At 41.9% G+C, this 20,841-nt stretch overlaps 1 protein-coding gene across 7 annotated transcripts in view; it reads left to right on the forward strand.

Moving 5' to 3' along the window:
• Positions 1–2,842: 2,842 nt before the first annotated feature.
• The window catches only part of ARMC9 (armadillo repeat containing 9), an 88,548-nt gene continuing 70,549 nt past the window's right edge, over positions 2,843–20,841 (forward strand). For all 7 annotated transcript variants that reach the window (XM_088132540.1, XM_088132541.1, XM_088132542.1 and 4 more), the window contains exons 1-7: positions 2,843–2,941; positions 10,513–10,587; positions 11,707–11,832; positions 13,018–13,185; positions 15,808–15,963; positions 16,873–16,965; positions 17,857–17,881. In XM_088132540.1, coding sequence (XP_087988666.1) covers positions 10,534–10,587; positions 11,707–11,832; positions 13,018–13,185; positions 15,808–15,963; positions 16,873–16,965; positions 17,857–17,881 — 622 coding nt within the window. In that variant the 5' untranslated portion in view covers positions 2,843–2,941; positions 10,513–10,533. The remainder of the gene's footprint in view (positions 2,942–10,512; positions 10,588–11,706; positions 11,833–13,017; positions 13,186–15,807; positions 15,964–16,872; positions 16,966–17,856; positions 17,882–20,841) is intronic.

The raw sequence follows: 20,841 nt of genomic DNA on the forward strand, positions 1-20,841 counted from the left end.
TTTGGGCATGACCACGAAGAGGCTTTCTTACAATTAAACCAAACTTCTCCAACCCAGCAGAGAAGGGTTCAGCAACAACTCCCATCATTCCCATCTGGGAAAGCCCAATGGTTGTGGCAGCTTGGAATTATAACAATTTATGCACTGCCAGAACATCTGCAGAGTGTCGAAGCTGGAAAACTAGATCCTGCTCTCCACACCATAAAAACGCACCTTTAATCTTATTTAAACTCTGCTCTGCTCGAAACCTGCCATTTTAAAAACAAATGTAAATCACGTTAACAGTTTGGCGAAGGCAGCCACCAACTTCCTGTACCAAATCTATGGTTTCCCCCCCACCCCCTTTTTTTCCATCAGCAACTTGCCTCTTTTATGACTTTCCACTCCTTCCTTGAGCCCTGCCAGGGGGAAGAAAGAGTAGATAGAACTAATTTTCTCCATTGGTAATTTCCAGTTGGACTGAAAGTTCAATAAACACCAAGAATAGAACACACATCGTGTTAGAGCAGCATTTAAAAGTAAACGAAACATACACGCACACACACACACTTAAAATAAATTAAGGATAATAAAAATGAATTTAAGGGGATTTTCATTTGCTGAAAAACCATGTGGCTGGTGCAAGGAGGCTTTTGTTGCAGAAATATGGCATGGAACTATCAGAGAAGTAATTCCTTCAGTGGTGAGTTATTTAGGACATGATGGAGCTCGTGTAATTTATTTTTCTCTCATTGCCGAAATGAGAGAAATGAGAGTTTCAGCTGAGTTCCTGAAGCTGCTTTTCTTTGGCCCTGCCCAAAGCAACCACTTCGTTGCAGGTCTGATTGTGGTGGCAGACTGTCCAAGCAGAACCTCCACGTATAGAGGCAGTATACCCCAGCCAAACAGCTCTGTCTTTGTGGGAAGTGGGGGGGAAGAGCTGTTTTTTTCCCAGACATTGGTCTGTAGATGCCTCTGTGAGAAAAGGTCTCAGGGACGTTGCTTCTCTTTAAAGCTTCAGCCAATGCTGTCAGGAGCAACGTTTTTGGGGTCAAGAACCTCCAGAAAGCCAAATGGTTACGCAGATTGTGGTGTCTGCAAGAGAAACCAGCTGTTTCTGGAATAAACAAGGGGGGGGAGGTCGAAGGGCAGCATCCACTTTGAATCTTTCCAGACTGGCAGAGTGCCCCCCGTTCTGTTCTTTGCGGGTCAGCCAAGAGGAGAAAATCGTATTGAATCAGACTTCTTAAATCATTCCAGAAGTATTTGAAAAATCCTCTCGTTCTGCAAGTAGGATGTTCCAAGTTCCCTAGATCTCTCAAATGAGGATTAGTGAGAAACAGAATGGCACTGATGAAGGGTGACACATCTGTCAATGTTGGGTTCTCCAAGCTTCATACTTTGACAAATCTGCCAAGTTCCATTAGTCAAAAACGGGTGTTTTTAAAAGTTTGCATTAACATTTGTATATATTTTGGGACACATTTCACCAAACATTGCACTCCTGTTGGCAAACTGATTTATTTGTTAGATTTATACCCCACTATTCTTGTTGGAGCTCCAGGCAGTGTGCCCAGCCCTTCCGGGTTTTCAGAACAGGTTGAGAAAGGGAGGTCCAAAAACAGCTTCCGTAACTGGAGATGAACCTGGACCTCAGTTTCCCCAGTTATAATCCTGCCTACCTCTTAGCCATTGCCCCACACTGCCTCTAGTATCTATATCTATTTTACAAAACAATACATAAAATCCTGATATAATGAAGTTTTGTATAGACTTTTCACATACGGTGTTCTTTTTGTATAGACGTTTCCCTAATGCCCATTTTTTTTAATTGGAGAACTGTATTGCAAAATCTGGAAAAATGTGATTTCAAATGATAACTTTTATTTTGATGGTGCGTTACTTAAAAAAATGGGGCAGTCAATGTGTTTACATGCAAATATCAGCTAAACTAGGTCCCCCCCCGATTGTGTGTTATTTAAAAAATATGGAAATAAATGTATTTACATGCAAATGTGACCTAATTGAGTTCCCCGATTCCATCCCTAGCACTTAGATCAGCTTCTAGATAATTTCTCTAGAAACTGATCTAGAACTTAGATCAGCTTCTAGTTCCATTCTCTAGCTTAGTGTTTCTCAACCTTGAGAACTTTACAACCTGTGGACTTCAACTCCCAGAACTCCCCAGCCAGCATGTTGGCTAGGGAATTCTGGGAGTTGAAGTCCGCACATGTTGGCTGGGGAATTCTGGGAGGAAGTCCACAGTCTTAAAGTTGCTAGGGTTGAGAAACAGACTGTTGTAGGAACGCTTTGCTTCTAGGTCTTGTGTGAACGCATACAATGGATTGGTTCGGTGCCTACGTTCAGCCGCTGTGTGGCTGCAGCCAGCGTGGGTACCAGCTTCCTCTCCCAGGAATGGGGGACCAGGAATTACATCCACAGGGGATAATTTTTTAATAAATATTTAATAAATATTTTTAATAATAAATAAATAATTTTTTTAAAGGATTTTTCCTTTTCCTTTTATTCTGTGTAAATGTGTTCTTTTATAAATTTTAACTGTATATTAATTTATTGTTTTAATATGTTGTAAGCCGCCCAGAGTCCCCCATTGGGGAGAGATGGGCGGGGATAAGTTTAATAAATAAATAAACAACCAAATAAACAAATAAATAAATAATGGGAGGTGCCCAACGCATCTAAAGGGCGCCCGGTTGGGGAAGCGGCAAGCTCGGCGCCTGCCTCCCTTCCAGTATCGCCGTTGCCAGGAGACGCCGTCTTTCCCTCCCGGCCCTCTGTTTGGCTGGCAGAGCCACCTGACCCGCCGGCTCGTCGCCATTGGCCTCGAGAAGCCACGTGGCCCTCGAGCTGTCTGGAAACCGAAGGGAGCCGCCCAGTCGCTGTTGCTAGGCGACGAGAGCGAGGGAGAGCGCGGCCTGCTTGGCGTCGTCCGTCGCGGCAGGTAAGGCTGGCGGGGCGGCCGGCGATGCCCCCGCCGCCGGGAGGACTCATGGGAGGACCCCCGGCCTGTCGGGAGTGGGGAATTGGAAGCCTCCTCTCCGATGCCCTCATCCGGCTCTCCCAACGTTGTGCCGGACTACAGCTCCCATCCTTCACAGCCATCCCGGTGCGAGGGGCTGCTCGCCGTTGTAGTCCAACACGGCGGGGGGGGGGGAGGCTGCGTGGGAAGCAGCTGTGCTAATCCAGACAGCGTCAACTTTCGGAGCCCCAGCTATGGTGGCAAGGGAGCATGGAGGTTGTAGGCCCATGCAAGGGCCCAGGGGTGGGGGAGGCTGCTGCATTTCGACATATGTTTCTTCGAGTGGCATGTTCTTCGGGAGCCAAGAAGGCCGGATCTCTCCCCAGCATCTCTGCCTGATAAAGCTTTACCTGCTGAGTGTCTGCCTGTCCCAGGGCCAATCAGCACTTTTGCAGAGCCTGGGGTTTAAAATTGAAGACCTTGGCTTTGGTATTGCAATCCAAACCCTGTTTGTAAGAGGCCAGGAAAACATTTAGTTTCTTGCCACAAAAATACCCAAGAGTTTTAAAAATCACATCCCCCCTCCCAGATTTAAGCCATAGTTTTTTTAAAAATTACTTTTGAATTACTAGTTCCATACCACTAGTATTTATGGTTACTTTTTCACAAATGAACATAGGAATAATTAGCATTTCCAAGCTATTAAAGAACCTCTCCTAATCTTCCTTCTTTTCTCAGAGTATTCGGATAATCAGAATCAGTTCAGATGGGCCATGCTTTGCAGCGTGCCATTACTGTGTTTGTTTAATATACTAAACCATAGTTTACCTAATTATGATTTATTAAACTGCTGTTTTGGGCCACACAGCACACTAAAATGTTAAGCAGTTACATTTTAACCAAATATGCACACTCAGGCATTATAATCTGAAACCAGGGTTTATATCTTTAAATAATCTGTGAACCACACTGACCGGCCTGTTAAAAACAAGGTGCAATGCAAAGCATGGATCCAGCCAATTTCTCAGTTTCCTTTATTTGAGTTTGCTGTGGTATCTGAATAGATACTGGCCTGTGTGATAATTTCCAACCGACCCATTCAGAAGCCAGCTTAAAACATCTGATGTGTTTGCATGCTGACATGCTGAGCTACTGTCGTAACTTTATGGGACACTTGTACTATTACGTTTCTCACTGTTGAAGCTGTGCTCGCACAATATGCACAGCCTTAGGTCAGCTTTCAAACTTGATTAAATATTCACACCAAATTGGGTTAATTTGTGTATGTAAGGCGGCCACCGCATTAACTTCTTGTTCGTGTGTCATGCAAACACAGCCGGTTTTTTGTTTCAAATCATCATTTGGAGGTGTTGCTAGCCATTATTTTGTTTAATGTGTCAAACAATGTTGGATCAATGCCAGTGAAAAAAGTAAATGAGTGCTTATGTGAGCAGGATACAGTCTAGCGCAGAAAACACCTACTCAAATTAAGTTGCAATGAGATTGTACTGGTTGCTGCACAATCTGTTTTCAAACATTTATGCAGTAAAATGGCAATTTACATTGAATTTGTCTTTGCACTATGATGAAAGCAAGGTTTCTACAAGAGATGGAAATGTTGCACTAGCGAAATGACCCTTTCAGTATAACTCCACAGATTAATGAAAAGGGGAGCAGGGATTTGGCATACCGTATACTTGATAGGGGAAAGAAAAAGGAGAGGAAAAACAACTGGGCAGCACATTCTGATCCTCTGAACTGTGGTTGGAAAGATCAGAATTAAGGTACAGTTGAGCCCTTGTTAACACTTTTGACTAATGGGAGTGTAGAATTTTATTGTTGTATAATTAAGGAAAGACATCCTTGAGCCGAGCTTGATTCATGGTGACTCCTAGATATATCCATGTATTTTTCTTGGCAACAAGGTGGAACTGCTTTGCTGTTGCCCTCATCTGGGATTTTTTTTTTTTTACTTCACTGTTTAGCTTATATGTGTGGTATTTTCTGATGGTCTCCCATCCATACCCTTCCAAAATCTCTCCCTGCTTAGCTTACTTCGAGAAAGGTTGACTCCATAATTATACAGACCAAATCCTCACATGGGCAAATAATGTATGTGGTATGTAGAGATGTCTCTGGGACTCGGGCAGTGTACAAATGTAATAAATAATAATAATAAACATTTTCCAGATTTTCATCTGCAGAAGAATATGGTTTGAATTAGCACATATCTCTCAATTTCCATAATCTCTGGAGGTATTTGGAGTGCATTATGGGTTAGAATCTTGAGAATAGGCGTTATACAAAAACTCATAAATAAATAAAAATATGGGGAAAATTAAATCTAGCCCATTTGATGAGGCTTAAAGAGTACATTCCAGGAATCCAAAAGCTTGAATATGTGGAGAAAATATTATTATTAGAATGTTGAAAACAGCGGGATTCCTGATACAGGCTTCTCTGGAAATAATGGTGCTTCTTCCTTTTGATCTCCTAGTTTTCAATAAATGATTTGTATTCTTTCAGGACATTTTCTGCAGTGAGGGAAATGCTTCTTCATCCTCATCACATTGTTGGCATATCCTGGAGGGCCGTGCTTCCCCTTGGCAATTTTCTTGCTATCTTTGTTAATGATTTCTTCATAAAGGTGGTCATCAAGAGGCCAGGACTGAGAGAGGGCACATGCTCAGTGCACATTGAAACAGCCTAGGAGTCCTTCCTGTCTGCTCCCTTCACAGCAGGAAGTCCTTCCTGTGACTTGAGCATTCAGCCTGGCTTTGGGGAAGTACAAGGTGTTTGCCTTTTTTATTTCTCTGTACTTTCTTTAGCAGTTTTCTCCCTCTCTCTCCCAGTATAGGAACCAGTAAGAGAGAGCCATGCATTATTTAGAACAATCACCTGAAAAGCAAACATCTATCATACAACTTTTAACGTGCCTGAAGTGGAATATTTTGACCCCATTTGGATTTTTTTTTGGCCTCATATCTCTGATTATATATGCATTGCAGTTACACAGTATCAGAAGGTATCCAAATCTGAGGTGCATACATGAGGTGCATGTATGAGAAAAAGGAACCATATAGTTGGCCATATGAGAAAAAGGAACCATATAAGTTTTTGTTGTTGTTGGAACAGGAGTGGTAAACTTTTGTGTGCCTCTGTGCCTAGCCTGCCTTGCAAAATGATGTTGGCAGCTGTTTTCCAATGTTTTACACTTTCTGAGCAGGCCATTGCTAGTGAATGTCAAGCCAGTTCCTTTCTATCAGTCCAACACTATCGTTCTCAAAGTGGGGTAACAGAAAAAGAGCACAACAGAAATTAATGGGTGGAGGAGCATTTCAACCATAAACCTTATTAGCTGATTCCAAAAGGATGTTATCAGCAGGCATTCAATCTGCATATGTTTAAGTTACTGTTGTGTTTTGTGAAGCTAACAAATAGATAGTTTTTGGTTAATCCAATAACATTTCATTGCTACCAGCGAGATCTTTTTAAAGTTGCTTTTCTAATTGAGCAGATATATTTTTACAGGGAGGAGTTGTCTAGATCTGTTTCCATTGGTTAATGGTGACTGTATATCAAGATCTGTTTCCCAGGTTCAGCTTTACATTTGAAATAGAGGCATCTGTAATATCAATAAGACTTCTGTTAAGGGATTATATGATTTCTCTAGATCTGCCCATTGACTGTAGTCCCACTTAACATTGTCAGTACAACATTCTAAGCTTGTTCATTTTTCTCTGGTTAACTATATTGTGCGAATCTGCCTTTGTGCTGTGTGCAACCCACTCACTCCCCACGGGTTAATTCCATAATCAGGTTAAGCATTTTGTCTGAATGCAGCTATTGTGTTAGAATATACCTCTTAAAAGCTATTTGTTGTTACCTTTGCAATTTCCTGTTGCTAATGAGAGTTTGTGCCTTTGTACTACATGTGCTTGCTAGGTGGAAGGATGTGACAATGATATGTTGGCTTGCAAGGTAGTCTCTAGATTAGAGATCCTACCTTGCATAGAGTACCGTGAACATGTTTAGGGTAAAACTGGCCTTGGTTGTGGTTGCAGCATATTGGTCGAAAAGTGTCCTTAAAATTGACATGGGCAGTTAAAGCTTCTGCACCTTTGCCCTGTTGAAAAGCACGTGAAAGCCTCAGCTGACCAAAGTCACGATGAGCAGTGGAGTTCATTATCTGTGGGTCCATCTGGTGACAACCATGGCGTGTGGAAGATTGGAGTGTAAGAGGAGTAAACAGTAAAGAGCAGAGATTAGCAAACAAAATGTATGAAAGAGAAATAATTAAGTTTTGTGCCTCTGAAACTAAGGGAAAGGCTGCAACTGATCAGAATGAGAGTAGTCTTGTATTCTGAAGTAAAGGTGATGAATGCATGTAGGGAAGTGACGGTGTTGGTTTCATCATGAACAAAAGGGCTGAGGTATCTATCGAAAAAGAGAGCCATCTTAGTCTGTGGTGGCAAAAAAATCTGGTAGCACCTTTTCCAACTAACAAATTTTATAAGAGGCATAAGCTTTTGTGAGCTGAAACTCACTTCATCAGAAACAAAAAGTGGCTAGACTGGTTTAGGATTTAAATTTGGGATGAGACGGGGGAAAGGGAGGGGAAGATAGGTTGGTTACGCAGATGTAGGTTACATGTGAAACAGATTAAAAGTACATTACCTTTGAAACAGTTGAAATATATTAAAAACCAACTGTGTTTATTGAGACCTTCTAAGATTGCCCGAAACCTTTTGATGTATTTGAATTCAAGAGTTTCTTGTCTGGTGGTGCTGTTAAAGCCTCGCTTTTCCAAAAAAAACCCAGTCACTTTGAGGTCTGCTATGGAGTGTCCTGGGAGGTTGAAATGCTGTGATATTACCTTGTCCTTGTCTTGAGTCCTGTCAAACTTGCATCCATTAATTATTTTGCACAAAGTTTGTCTCATTTCTCCTATATAGAATCCAGAGGGGCAATGCTGGCAAATAATGGCATCGATCACACTGGGGGAAGAGCAGGTGAAGGCACCTCTAATCGTGTGTGTGTCATTGGGGCTTGTGATATTGCTGTTGGTATAGATGTGGGGGCAAAATAGACATCTTGATTTGTTGCAGGGTCTGTTCACGTGTTGATATAATTGTCCTGTTGTTTCTTGTTGTTTGTGAGAATCTGCTTCAGGTTGGGTGGTTATCTATATGCAGGTATGGGCCTGACACCCAGTGCCTGAGGAAGTGCAGTGTCATTGTCCAGTATGGCCTCTAGCCTATAATAATGTGTTTGAGTGGTTTGAGCTGTAAATTGGTATAACCTAATCGGTTATGGGTACAGATGAAGATGGGAATCCATAGATTGCTGGTAGTTGCACTCAGAGAAAAGTTTAGGGAGAAATAAGGAAATTAAAACTCACTTTAGGGCAATCAGTGAAGCATTTAAAAAATGCTGTGAAAATTTATATCAGACAATCGCTCCATTGGTTGACACCTTAAGAATTTATTAATCTTTAGATAAATCAAAGGGCTTATAATGATTTTTAATGGTTTCTTAAATTTTATGGGCTTTATGTTTTCTGAATAATAAACCAGAACTAAGACACTAAGTGTGCATATGTGGATTCTGTTTTGATACCCATAAAGCCTAGAACGTGATAAAAAATTACAATTCCTGTATTAGAAAAAGTGATGTTTATAGTGAAGTTTCTGAGTTGTGATCATTATGGCAGTGTATTTTCCCATTGCCATTTTCTAGGGTGTTTGTCAACTTCCCATTTTCTGGTGGTCCATCCATTCCAGGATGAAGCTGGGCTGACCTGGCTTAGCTTTTTAGATCAGCCAGTACTGTACAGTATTGGCTAAATGCTGCCATCTAGCTGGGCTTTAAAGAGGTATTAGGAAGTATTGTAAGAGAGGCAGGAAAATGAGCAGCCCTAGAGTGGTTTGTAGAGTAAATCTAAAAGAATAAAATAGATGATTTCTAGCAATTGGACTACGCAGTCACCATGCAATCTTCTACTCTGTGCCTAGTGAGAAATTTGTGAACAGTATGAACAGGAATTGAATTCTTAATGATGACAGAGCTTTGAGTTAATCTGGCGTTTGATCCCAAAGAGCATTCAAGTTACCAAGATGAGAAAACCTCTGGCATACTGTTGTACACTATTTTTAGAAACCTGCAGCTTTTCACAAGAGAGTCTAAACAACTCGCATTTTAAAATGTGAGCTTGATCTACCAACTGAGGAAAGAGGGCAGACCAAATGCCTTCTTGAAATCATGGAACAGAAGAGGGCAGACAGAAGTTAAGAATTTCAAATAGTGCAGAAAGGAAGAATTCCCAAGAGCAATAAATAAGGAATAGTTCAGGAAACATGAGTAGGGAATAGGACTGTCATAAAAATCTCACCTGATAGAAAATTAGGGCAGGAAGCAGGTGAAAAGACAGCACTGAACCCTCTCTCCCTCCTATGTGAGACAAGCTAAATTAGGACTACCATATTACATTTTTTTGAAAAAGAAGGCAATATTTTTATTTTTTTATTTATTTGATTTTAGCCTGCCACAATCAGTGGGTTACAATTAATAATTTGTAATAGAACACTCACAGTATCCACAGTTATAAATCAGATCAAATAATCCCAAGTTAAAATCACTAAATAACATGAAAAATACTAGATCTAACGAAAGCACATGAAAATAACAAGCGATAAGTAACTAGATGGCTACATTCAGACATCGAAAGCCTTCTTGAACAACTCCGTTCTTAATAATTTCCTAAAACCTGATAAAGTGAGGATTACTCAAGCTTCACAGAGGAGAGTGCTGGGGAGTGCCTACAAACCTACATCATCTTATGCCTCAAGAGCTTTGCAAAGGTGGATTGAAATAGGGTAGAGAAGATGTTCCTGGAGAAACCTCAGTGTGCAGTCATATAAAGCAGGCAAAACCAGAACATTGCATTGCATTCTTTAGATAATGTGCTATACATAGCTTGGTGTACAACATTTATTTACTTAAATATTTATGCTCTTTCATCCCATGAAACTGTAAATGACTAATGAAATCAGTTCAGTTTCCTTTGGTCACTCACACCCGAGCTACTTGGGCCTGAAGTGGCGTTTCCATGTTGGAAATCGGGGTTTGGGCTATCAAATCACACATCTTGGCCACTAAACCTGCATTTGTAGTGAGAAACTGCAAAACTCTATCAGTTTTGATAGCCCTATGGAAAATTCCATATCATTTGGTTGAAACGCTCCATACGTAGACTGCTGTGAAATTGATCAGCCTGTTAGCTTCAGTTTGCTTTATTCGTTTTTCATTTTTTTGTCTTTGGGGTGGATTGGGAACCTAAACTTGGCATCTTTTGCTTCAGTGATGGGTTGCTTCAGTGTCCGGGTTAAGGTATTGTGTGAATGCAGTCTGTCCAGTCCCACTTATAAATATCTGATTCAGATATGAAGAATATTTGAATGATTTGAAAAGCAGCTTTGAAATATGTATTGCAAAGGCAGATATGCTTTATTTCAGAGGTGCATTCAGTAATTCACACTCTAATTATATTGCAGGTTATTCTTGCTAGACATTTGATGATGGGTGATGTACTTGCTTATGAAGCAGAGCTACTTGGAATGGTGAAAGAGGTAGGTTTTACTTTCAGAACGGGCATTGACAGAGACATTTGTTTTCCTGTAATTATCTGGCAATTCATGCATTACTCACAACTTCTTGTGATAATATATAAACATTTGGCCAGTCTATCAGCAAATTGTTTCACCACTGTAGGAAATTAATCACAGGAAATTGGCCCTGGAAAGTACAATTATTTGGAATTAAATTACAGTGGTGCTTAAAAGCTTGTGAACCCTTTTGAATTTTCAATATTTCTGCATAAATGTGACCTAAAACGTGATCTGTTCTCCACACAAGTCTTAAAACTAGATAAAGAGAACCCAGTTAAACAAATGAGTCAAAAATGTTGTACTTGTTCCTTATTTATTGAGGAAAATGATCCAAAGCTACATATTTGTGAGTGGCAAAAATATGGGCTGCAAGCTCCGCCATCCAGCCGCATGGCCAGGGCCACTTAGAGACTGACCGAGTCTCCTTCTTTCTTTTCTTCTTTGCTGTGTTTTGCTCTGCTCCTAAGCCAACTAACTCACTCACCAGAACTCATCTGTCCATGGGTCGGAGGACTTCTGTCGTGCCAAGCGATAGGACCAGCCTCCGGCAGCGCAGCCATGTGCACTTTCATCTCCCCACCCGCCACGCTCCTCCCAGATGGCTCAGTTATTGCAGTGGCTGGAGCTGGGTGCCTCTCTCAGCTTTCAAAGGGGCTGCTCTTGCTCCTTGGGGTGCTGCACAGCCAGGCACCGAAGGGGATGGAAGCGAGTGCCGAGCCCTTTGCCACTGATTTATTTATAAATCAAACATATAGGCTGCCTGACTTGTAATGTCTCTGGGTGGCTCACAAGTTAAAAACACATCCCGTATAAGAAAAACAGAGGTAATAATCTGGGGACTAGATACACACTCGAACAACCCAGCACCTAGGGGAAGAACCAGGTCTTCAAGGCTCGTTTAAAGAATGATAGCAACTGAATGTATCAGTTGTTCTGCCCAGTAGTACTGCAGAACAGTATTCCCCTGCAGCCTTTCTCACCCCAGGGAACCCCTGGAAGGGTTTTTGTTGATATTTCTTTGCTCATGTTTTTTAATGGGAAAAGTATTACAGATTCTCCTTTGCCATCTTGCCTTTGCAGTATTTAGACTTTGCAGAATTTGAAGATACTGTGAAAACTTTTACAAAAGAATGTAAAATAAAAGGGAAGCCGCTCCCCAAAACAGGAGGTAACTCTGTTAAAGACTCCAAGGCTCTAATCATTCAGGTAACGCTTCCTTTTTGTGTGTCTGCGCGCCTGTGTTGGGGTATTACTGTTTTAAAATGATACTTGGAAGCTGCAACGCTCACCTTTTTTTAACATGGCATTCAGGTATTCCTAATTTGTTTGCTTTGGAAGAAAAACTTAACAGCATAATTAAAGAACAATATCTGTTGTATTTCCTGAAAACTGTGCTAGCATGTCTCTACAAATGTTATTTGATTAAAAGATTATCCCAATTTAAATCCAAAACTACTTTAGGCTCTTTGTGCTAATTTTCTGCATGGTACACTTGATGTCCATCTCTCTTCACATTTATTGTCAGTCCTTTATTCAGAACCACTGATTTGATGGGTCCTCTAATTAGCCTTGTTAGCTAAATGAAGCCTCCATATTCCAGGCCCAGTGTCTCTGAATGCATCTTTTTATGAAACAAACAGCAGAAGAAAGCTATTGCCTTTATACTGTGCTTATGGATTTCCAAGAAGTCTAACAAATCACTTTTGGGAACAAGATGCTGGGCTGTATAACCTTTGCTCTGATCTAGCCAGAAAGCTGTAATGTTCTTAACGCAAAAGAGCTTGTTATTGGGTCCCAGAATGAGTACCTCCCTGCTGGAAGTTGTTTTCTGAAAGAGGCAAGATCAACCATTTAGACATTGGGGTTCTCCATTGGTTGTTGGGTCTCAGTCCCAATATTTCAGCGGGCACCAGATTGAGGAGGACTGCCCTAATACAGGCAGCCCCCAGTTTAAGAACGAGTTCCGTTCCCAAGGTCTGTCCTTAGGTTGAATTTGTATGTAAGCCTGAATAATATTATTGTATAATACTATATAAGTAGTATTGTGTAATTAACCATTGTGTATTTAACTCATCATTGTGTATTTAACTTGAATTTTGCTACAGTAGGCTCCATTCTTAACTATGGGTTGTCCTTAAACTGAGTGTTCTTAACCTGGGGACTTCCTGTAGCAGGAATAACCATGGAATAGCTATTGTGATTGTTTCTCCAATGGTAGCTTTAAATAGATGGTCTTAGTCATTGTTGACTCCAGTAAGCAGGGTTCCCGGCCAAAACCCAAGATGGGTGTTCAGACATGGAACATGTAAGATAAGATTTCCACTTTAACACTGTCTTAAACAAGTTGCCAAAGAAGTAACAACTCTTTTTTTTTTTTTGTCTCTTTTAAAGGATCTGCTCATGTCCTTTACTGATGGAGACCAGGATGTCTTCTTTGAACTGTGGGAGGAGCATATTCCTTCCTCAGTCCGAGACCAAGAGGCTGTTGCCCAGAAATTGGAGTTCTATCTTCACATCCATTTTGCCATCTACCTGCTAAAGCACGCCATGGGGAAGCCTGTAAAAGTTCTTCTCTAAATCAGCTGCCCTAAACTCTTTTTAAATGAGTGGCTGTGAATTGGTCAACAGTTGATTCCCCATCAGTGTGAATAATCCATTTGATTGAATCCTTTTTCTGGTTTGTGTTTTGAGCCCTGGTGTGGCTTTACTTGGTTCAGAGGGGATAAACCTTTGACAACCAGGGATTACAGTTCAGCTTCCAGACTTTCTAGAAGGCCACAGGAGGCCTTGCAGTGATGCAGTGACATCACTGGAAGGGGCATCGCTGGGAGGAGAGTTATAGGTGGGAATAGGAGCAGCCGTCTCCATCCCATTTCCATCTTTAACCTCTTCCCCCCCCCAAACTTCAAAAACACGGCCTGAAACTGCACAGTCAGAATTCCATATCAGCGCAGCAGGACTGTAGTAGCACAATTTGGAGCTGTACTGAGAAAATTTGGAAAGTAGTAGTACCTGCTGGTAGGAGTACCTTGTCTCCTAAAGGCCTCCCACTGTTGTCCTTACTTAGGAAAGAAAGTAAAATTGCATCAGCAAAAAGTTGTCATTTTTGCCACTGAATTTCAGCACGTGGACTTGGGATGCTGAAGAGCTAGAAATGAGGTGTCGCAGACTACATGAGCAGCTACAAGTTGCTGCCCATTCCTCAGCTGCCTCTTAGTGAGCTGGTCAGGCTGCACCCAAATTATTATCGTGGAATGAATAGCTCCTTTGCACAAGAAATAGCACACAAGCCCCTCCCTATTGAGAATTAGATGCTTGAAAAAGACCTTTATTGTCTTCTCCCTCAAGTGTTAGGGCTCTAGCATGGGGGTCTATTTATTTGATTATAGAGCACCATTCCATCTCTCTGGCCTGAAGGCCATAATAAAGGTTTGATTTGATTAGCTTTCCATCATGGCATGGCCGGCTGGGGAATTCTGGGAGTTGAAGTCCACACATCTTAAACTTGCCAAGGCTGAGAAACACTGGCCCAGAGGCTGGACTCAGTTGGTCCTGCTACCTGTAGCCCTCCTTGGGTGCACCATCCTCTGCATGTCTTAGTAGGAAATTGGAAACTTCTGTTTCTGTTCAGTAGCATATCATTTTTTACAATTAATGTGCAAAGGTAGCAAACTATAATTTGTTCAAACCACTGCTTGCCTGCAAACTCAGGATTCCAAACCACTGAGTTTAACGTTGCCCACTGGTATGTGGGATGCAGTATGGTTTGATCATTTGGCATTTCGGGGCACTAATATAAAATTGTAGTTGCTGTCAATAGAGAAAGTTTTGAATCTCGTCCTCCGCTTGTGTGTGGAGGAGCATGAGGAAAACCTAAGGCTCGTGGGTGCTTGTTCCTAATCCTCCAGGTCAGGCTTCCCCAGTCTAGTGCCTCCAGAAGTGTTGTGACTACACCTCTCATGCTAACTAGTAATTCTGGGACTGGTCCCAGCTTATCTGAAGGAAGGGACTTCAGTTTGGAGGAAAGCTGGTTGTGGCTTTACTATATCAACAGTTTTGCCTTATGGTACATTCCTCAGTTTGTTTGCTAGGGAGTAAACGTCATCAAAGGCAGTGGAACTTAATTGTGAAACAGGCTGCTTCGAACTGGAATGGATCCCAAATATCTCTTGTTTCTCTTTATGCAAAAGGCAAAGGGGTTTGAGTTGCTTCCCACATCATTTGCTGCCAGTGGGATGTTTAGATTGTAGGGGAACTATGTCTGCCTTGAATGGCGTTCTTTTTCTCACCACTGGTGGGTCATGGGAAAGTGTGATTTTTATCACAGGTTCAAGATTACATTAAGGGAAGCAACAAAAGCTTTTGATGTTTGTGTGACTGGCACAGCGCCCACTCCAAAGTTGGGGCGGGCGGTTTAGTAATCAAATACCAAGATAGCTCAGTGGCTGCGCAGAGCTATTTTCTTGGTGCCATAAGCTCACCTGCAGGCTGCCTGCTCTATGGAAGAGGTGAGAATTGATGCTATCTCAAAACAGACAAGTCTTGCTGTGTGACCCCGTTGTTCCTCTTGGTTTGAGTCCCTGCTCAATTAAAACCACTGGGCAAACATTGAATTGCGCATGGCCAGTGACCTCTGCCCAAAGATGCAGGTATTTAGAGTGAGTCTCACAAAAGCTGTAGAACCGAATGGCCAAAATGTCAGATGTTATGGGAAGCCATCTTGTAAACCAAGATTTGTAGCTTAGCCCTAAGTGTAAACTGAACCAGGGAAAACCCTGGTTAAAAGCATGCCTTAGTTTGATGTGTGATCCCAGCCAATGGTGTTTCTAAGGCCACTTTGTGCAAAGGTAAGATTTAAGCAAGGAACTTCATGATTTGTGGCCAAGCAGTCCCTGTTCCTACTTGCATTGTTTGTAAATGCTGTCACTGCCTGAAAGTGTTTGAAATAACGTGGATTCCATTTCTGGCCCCTGGCATCCTTTCCCAGGGCTCTCTTTTCAAGAGAAATAGAGTAGCAAACATGCAGGCTGGATGTCTGGTGTGGAGTTTAAAGAGTGATTCCTTGCAGGACAGGCAGTAAATACTAAACGAAACCTGTGAGGCTACAGTAATTCAGTATACTTAGGCATCTGCTACTCTGCACTAACTATAATGGTGCTCCATGTTTCCTTGTTTCCTCAGGATAAAGCAGCTTTGGATGAAAGGATCTCATATTTTAAAACCTACCTGGAGACCAAGGGGGCAGCCCTGAGCCAGACAACAGAATTCCTTCCTTTCTATGCCTTGCCTTTTGTTCCCAACCCTATGATCCACCCGTCTTTCAAAGAACTTTTCCAGGTACATCCTTGATTTGTTCAGGAATGGAGGCTACACTCTTTTCTGTCAGGACTGATGGGTGCAGCATAACACTTTAGCCCAGGCAAGGTTGAGTATTGTCTTTGCCTCAGTGATGGGAAATGGGCCTTTAATTTGATGGCTATGCTTGCATGACATGGCTGATGGAGTCCTCCTCTACCTCAGCCAGTTGACTGACATTTATGACCTTTAGCACATGATCACAGATGACTCCATCAGTTGCTCACTGCTTGTGTTTTCAGTCCTCCCAGCAATTGTAAAGGGGGCTGTGAGGTTGGCATTTACTTTTGTATTCCTTATTCCCTCCTGCTGGAAGGGGGAAAAACTGCACAGGGCGTGATCAGGTTAGCATCTCCATTTTTGCCCCCTTTTCAATACCTTTAGCCCCTAGTGTGGTCTGAGGGGGGATGAAAACAAAAATAGCCACAGACATGGAGTGCCTGCTTTGTACTGCCTTTCCCTGTTGGAACTCTGACTGAGAGCATTCTAGCATAGTTGAAGTTCCACATAAAGTGTGATGCCACACCCCGCTGGATCTTGAAGGACTGTGCTCATTACAGCCCTGTATCCCTTATTTCACTGGATTCTATCAGCCATCGTTTGCATATGCTATCATCTTCCTGCACATCCATTCATTTTTATTGGCCTCATGCTGGAAAACTTAGAGCGATTTGTGCCTTTGGAAAGCCATCCTTCAGCTTTGATGTCCAATCTGCATTTGCAATCTCCCCAGCAGAAGATCTACCTCTAGGAGCATTTACATTTGTTATAAATTGCATTTGGGAACACATTTCTGACATGTTTTGTTGGCTCATAAAAAAGCTAGGCTGTGCGGCAAGCATGGATTGTAAAATGGAGCTCTTCTCATTTGTGGGTGTGTTTGTTTTTCAGGATTCTTGGGAGTCTGATCTAAAAACAAGGCTGGAGGAATTTCTGTCTGCAACACTAAAAGCCAGTGATACACCAAGGCTTCTGACCTTATATGTATCCTTTACAAAATGTTCTGAAGAGAATGCAGTTGTACTGACTTGGGGAGAAACCCTTTTCAGACTGAAAATTCAATAAGGGAATTCTATTTTAAATAACAGAATATTATATTTTATAGACTGGAGAAAGCATTTTCTCCAGGGTGAGAAAGGAGCAACGCAGCCTCTAGCAGTACTTGTAAGGCCTTATATTAGAAACAGCACACACACAAACCCTCAATTTGGTTCACTGAGATACCTTTTGTAATTGCTATTTTTTAATCAGCTGACTAATCACCTGATTAACTAAGCACTGAAGGCCCATCATTAGATGGAGATTCCAGATGGTACTCTGTGTTCTGTCTTTAGGAACATACCTTACTGGTATTGTCAAAGGCTTTCACGGCTGGCATACGATGGCTGGTGTGGGTCTTCCGGGCTGTGTGGCCGTGTTCTGGAAGTTTTGTTTCCTAACATTTCACCAGCACCTGTGACCGGCATCTTCAGAGTGCAGGAGCACAGACAGGAGCAGTTCTCTCTGTGCCCAGGGTGATGTGACCCTTTTGTGGGTATTTATAGAGATCTGAGGGGGGGATTGGGTGTGTGTGTGGGGGGTTGGGTTACTGAGTGGCTGCTTGTTTTGGTGTCAGTATCTGTGTGTATCTTCCTGGGGATTAGGCAGGGTTTTTTCTTCTATTGAATTGTTAACAAGGGGCTGCTGGGGGTGATTAGCAAGTTCATTGTGAACACTTGGTTTCTTAACTCTTCATTAGGTGGGTTGTCTGTTAAAAGTGCTATAGCAATTAATCATGAGATTTAGCAAGGTTTTCTCAAGAAGCATCCATGTGATGGCTGACTCACTCTTAATCAAAAGCCCATTTTCCTTAGCTTTCATCCTCTCACAATGCAGAAAGAGAACACACAGTGCAGCCAAGGTAAATAAACAGATCAATAAGCAGTAAATAAGTAGACTTTCTGAATATGATATATCCGGAGCTTAGAGCTACTAAGCTTGTAAAATGCTTGTATTCGACTTCCTGGAATACACAGCTTCAATCTTTACATTATGTACAAACACTGACCCCTGATCACAGATGATTGGGGCAAATTCCATTTAAGTGATCTGCAGCTGCTCCTTTTGCTTTAATGAACTTTGCATGTGGCTCAAAGATGCTCTTAGAAGAGAGACAGATGTTAAGAGGAAAACAAGCCTGATTTCTCCCTTAAAGGTAATGTTAGTGGAAGGCTGTCTCTTTGCAGAGGAGAATCAGGAGATATGATGAGAGGAGAGCTTAAGCATTCCTTTGTCCCCTGTAAATGCCCCACATTGTCATCTTTGGGAGAAAGAACTAAGTTTTGATCTGTGCCAAGCTTTGGGAAGTCCACAAAAATGGCTTTGCTCAGTTGTGTTAAAGGCTGAGGATATGCAATTGAGTGCTTTGTTAGAAGAATGTAAAAGTTGGTTGATGGAGGAAGAAAGGTGGCGAATGTCCTTGGGAATTTCTTTTCATCTGCTGAAGCTTTTGCTGAGATGGGGATGTTGTAAGAAAGAGATCTGCTGGGGAAGCAAACTGTTTTGCCAATGATTCTCTCTGGCAGCTACTGGGGGCAGTAGCATCCTGAAAAACTGAGCTGGGCTTCAACTTCAGACCAGAATTGAGCTATCCTGGGAGCTGGTTGCAAGAGTGCACGAGCAGGTTTTGGAGGGATTAAGCCCTTAATCTCTTCTTTTGTAAGAGCAGTTTCTGCCTCTGCAACCCCTACAGTCTCAGCAAATATGATCTGTCTTAATCCTTGTTCTTGAGAAGGATGTTGTCAGTATGTTCTTTGCAAAACAGAAGTTGAAACAACCTGAAGAAGGGAAGTGTCTGCAGAATCTGACACTTTTGTCAAAACAATAAAAGAGGTCTTGCACCACCACGATGCACCTACAAAAGGGCCAGAGTTTTCAGGGTAGCACTGCTGTTATCATTTGCCCTCCCTTGACCCCCCTCACTTCCCCTTCCAGGTGCCTCTGCAGAAGAGATTCTCATTTCCCAATATTTTTAGCTGAATATTTAGAATACATGCAATACCTGGGGTTTTACTTGCAGAGTGTCCATGATTTTGCAGTTCAGCAGTTTGGAGATTCAGATCAAAGCTGGAAAAAAAGGTAAAAGCAAGGTGAATTGAGTTTTGGAATGCCACTCCGAATAAAGCACTTTTCTATAAGTCAGGACTTGCAGGTTCATTCCACACTGTGATCTCCTTGATGGATGCCCTCAAGAGCTGTGTTTCTCCAGCATAAGAACTTTAATGTGCCCTAGCTTGTTGGGGACAAGTAGCTCACACTTCGGGGAAAGCTACCTTTCTTACCATGTTGATTTATCTCATTGTTCCCTGTGCTTGTCATCCTCTGTCAGCACAGGGGCAGTTGCTCCTCAGCTTCCCACTGGAGGTGCTCATGGCCACCCCACACTCATAGCTTGAAGTAACATTCCCATGTAAAGCTCATGCCTCTGAAATAGGCATGTTGCATTTGCCATGCATGTTCAGCCCAACTGTCTGTCCAGAATGCTTTTTATGCCTGTGACCAGCCAGGCTAGAGGCTCAAATGATGATGGGAATCCACTAATTCAAGAAGAGATGATGGTCAGTAGGTGTGGTGGCTTTTTTGAAAAGCCTGGAGTGTTGTTTGTAGGATAGCGTTTTATCAGTGCCATAAGATGCCACAACTAAGCAGAGACTCCAGATACGAAGGCAGTACATCTAAGAATACATGGCAGTAGGAAGATACTGCAGCTGTTTCTTGCCATCAGACTTCTTAAGGACATCGGGCTGATTGCTTAGAAGCAGAGGCTGGGCTAGATTATGGACTTTTAGTCTAACTTAGCAGGGAAATTCTTCTGTTCTGGGATATAAAGATAGGAAACAGCTCTGACTAAATCTTTAAATAAAAAATGTACAATCTGGGGTGCCAAGGTTTTAGGTCTTTGAAAGCCTTGGGTGCAGTATCCCAAACTTCCAAAAGTGGTCACCAAATGATAATACTTAATGTGACAGAAGGGGAAGCAATTACTGTAAACAGAGTAATCATATGAGCATTTCTTTCTTTACTTACTTATTTCTTACTTGGCGGTACTTATAACCCACCCCAGTCCCAAAGTACTTGGGATGGCATTCCATATTAACAGAATGAAAACCACAAAGATTGTAATACATGAGTAAATCAGAAGAATGTCAAAAACAAAAAAAAAGTCACAAATAGCAAAGATAAATCTCAACTAAAACCACAGGTCAGTCAGCTGGGATCACAGGGGTGTTGAAACAAAGCAGTTTTAACCTGTTTCCAGAATTGCAGCAAAGTGCCAAGCTGCAGGTATTCTGGAAGGACAGTATTCCACAAGGTGGGGCTCATACAGAAAAGGCTTGTCCGTTAAAGGCATGCACACATTTACCTACTGGCCCTACCTACTACTATTAGGGAGAAGTTTATTTCTTACTCTCAGACCAGAACCCTGCTATGCCAAGTTCTTAGCAGCAGCTATTGCCATAAGAAGGGCTAATCTTGGAATGATATCACGGGGAAGCCCTTTTATTCTTTTATCTTAATTTTATTTTTATTTTCACTAGTTTTGCTTTGTTTTATTTTGCTTGCGTTTGTTTGCTTGCTATATGTGTAAATTCTAACTGGCAAGCCTATATGGTGGTTTTATTGCTCTTATTGTATTTGAGCCTGCTTTTATGTGTTGTTTTAGTGTTGGAACTACTTCGCTGATTACTGACTGTAAATAAATACACATGACTGCTTTTTAGAGGATGGCCTGTGGCCAAGTGTAGCCAAGATGCTCCCCTCACCTTTTGAAATATGTTTGCGCACATATGGCACACCTATCTTGAGTTTGCCCTTTAATAA

This window comes from Python bivittatus, unplaced genomic scaffold, assembly GCF_059951505.1.
Source record: "Python bivittatus isolate LINGU-HERP-01145 unplaced genomic scaffold, Pbiv_v1 ctg000980_np1212, whole genome shotgun sequence".
NCBI lineage: Eukaryota > Metazoa > Chordata > Lepidosauria > Squamata > Pythonidae > Python > Python bivittatus.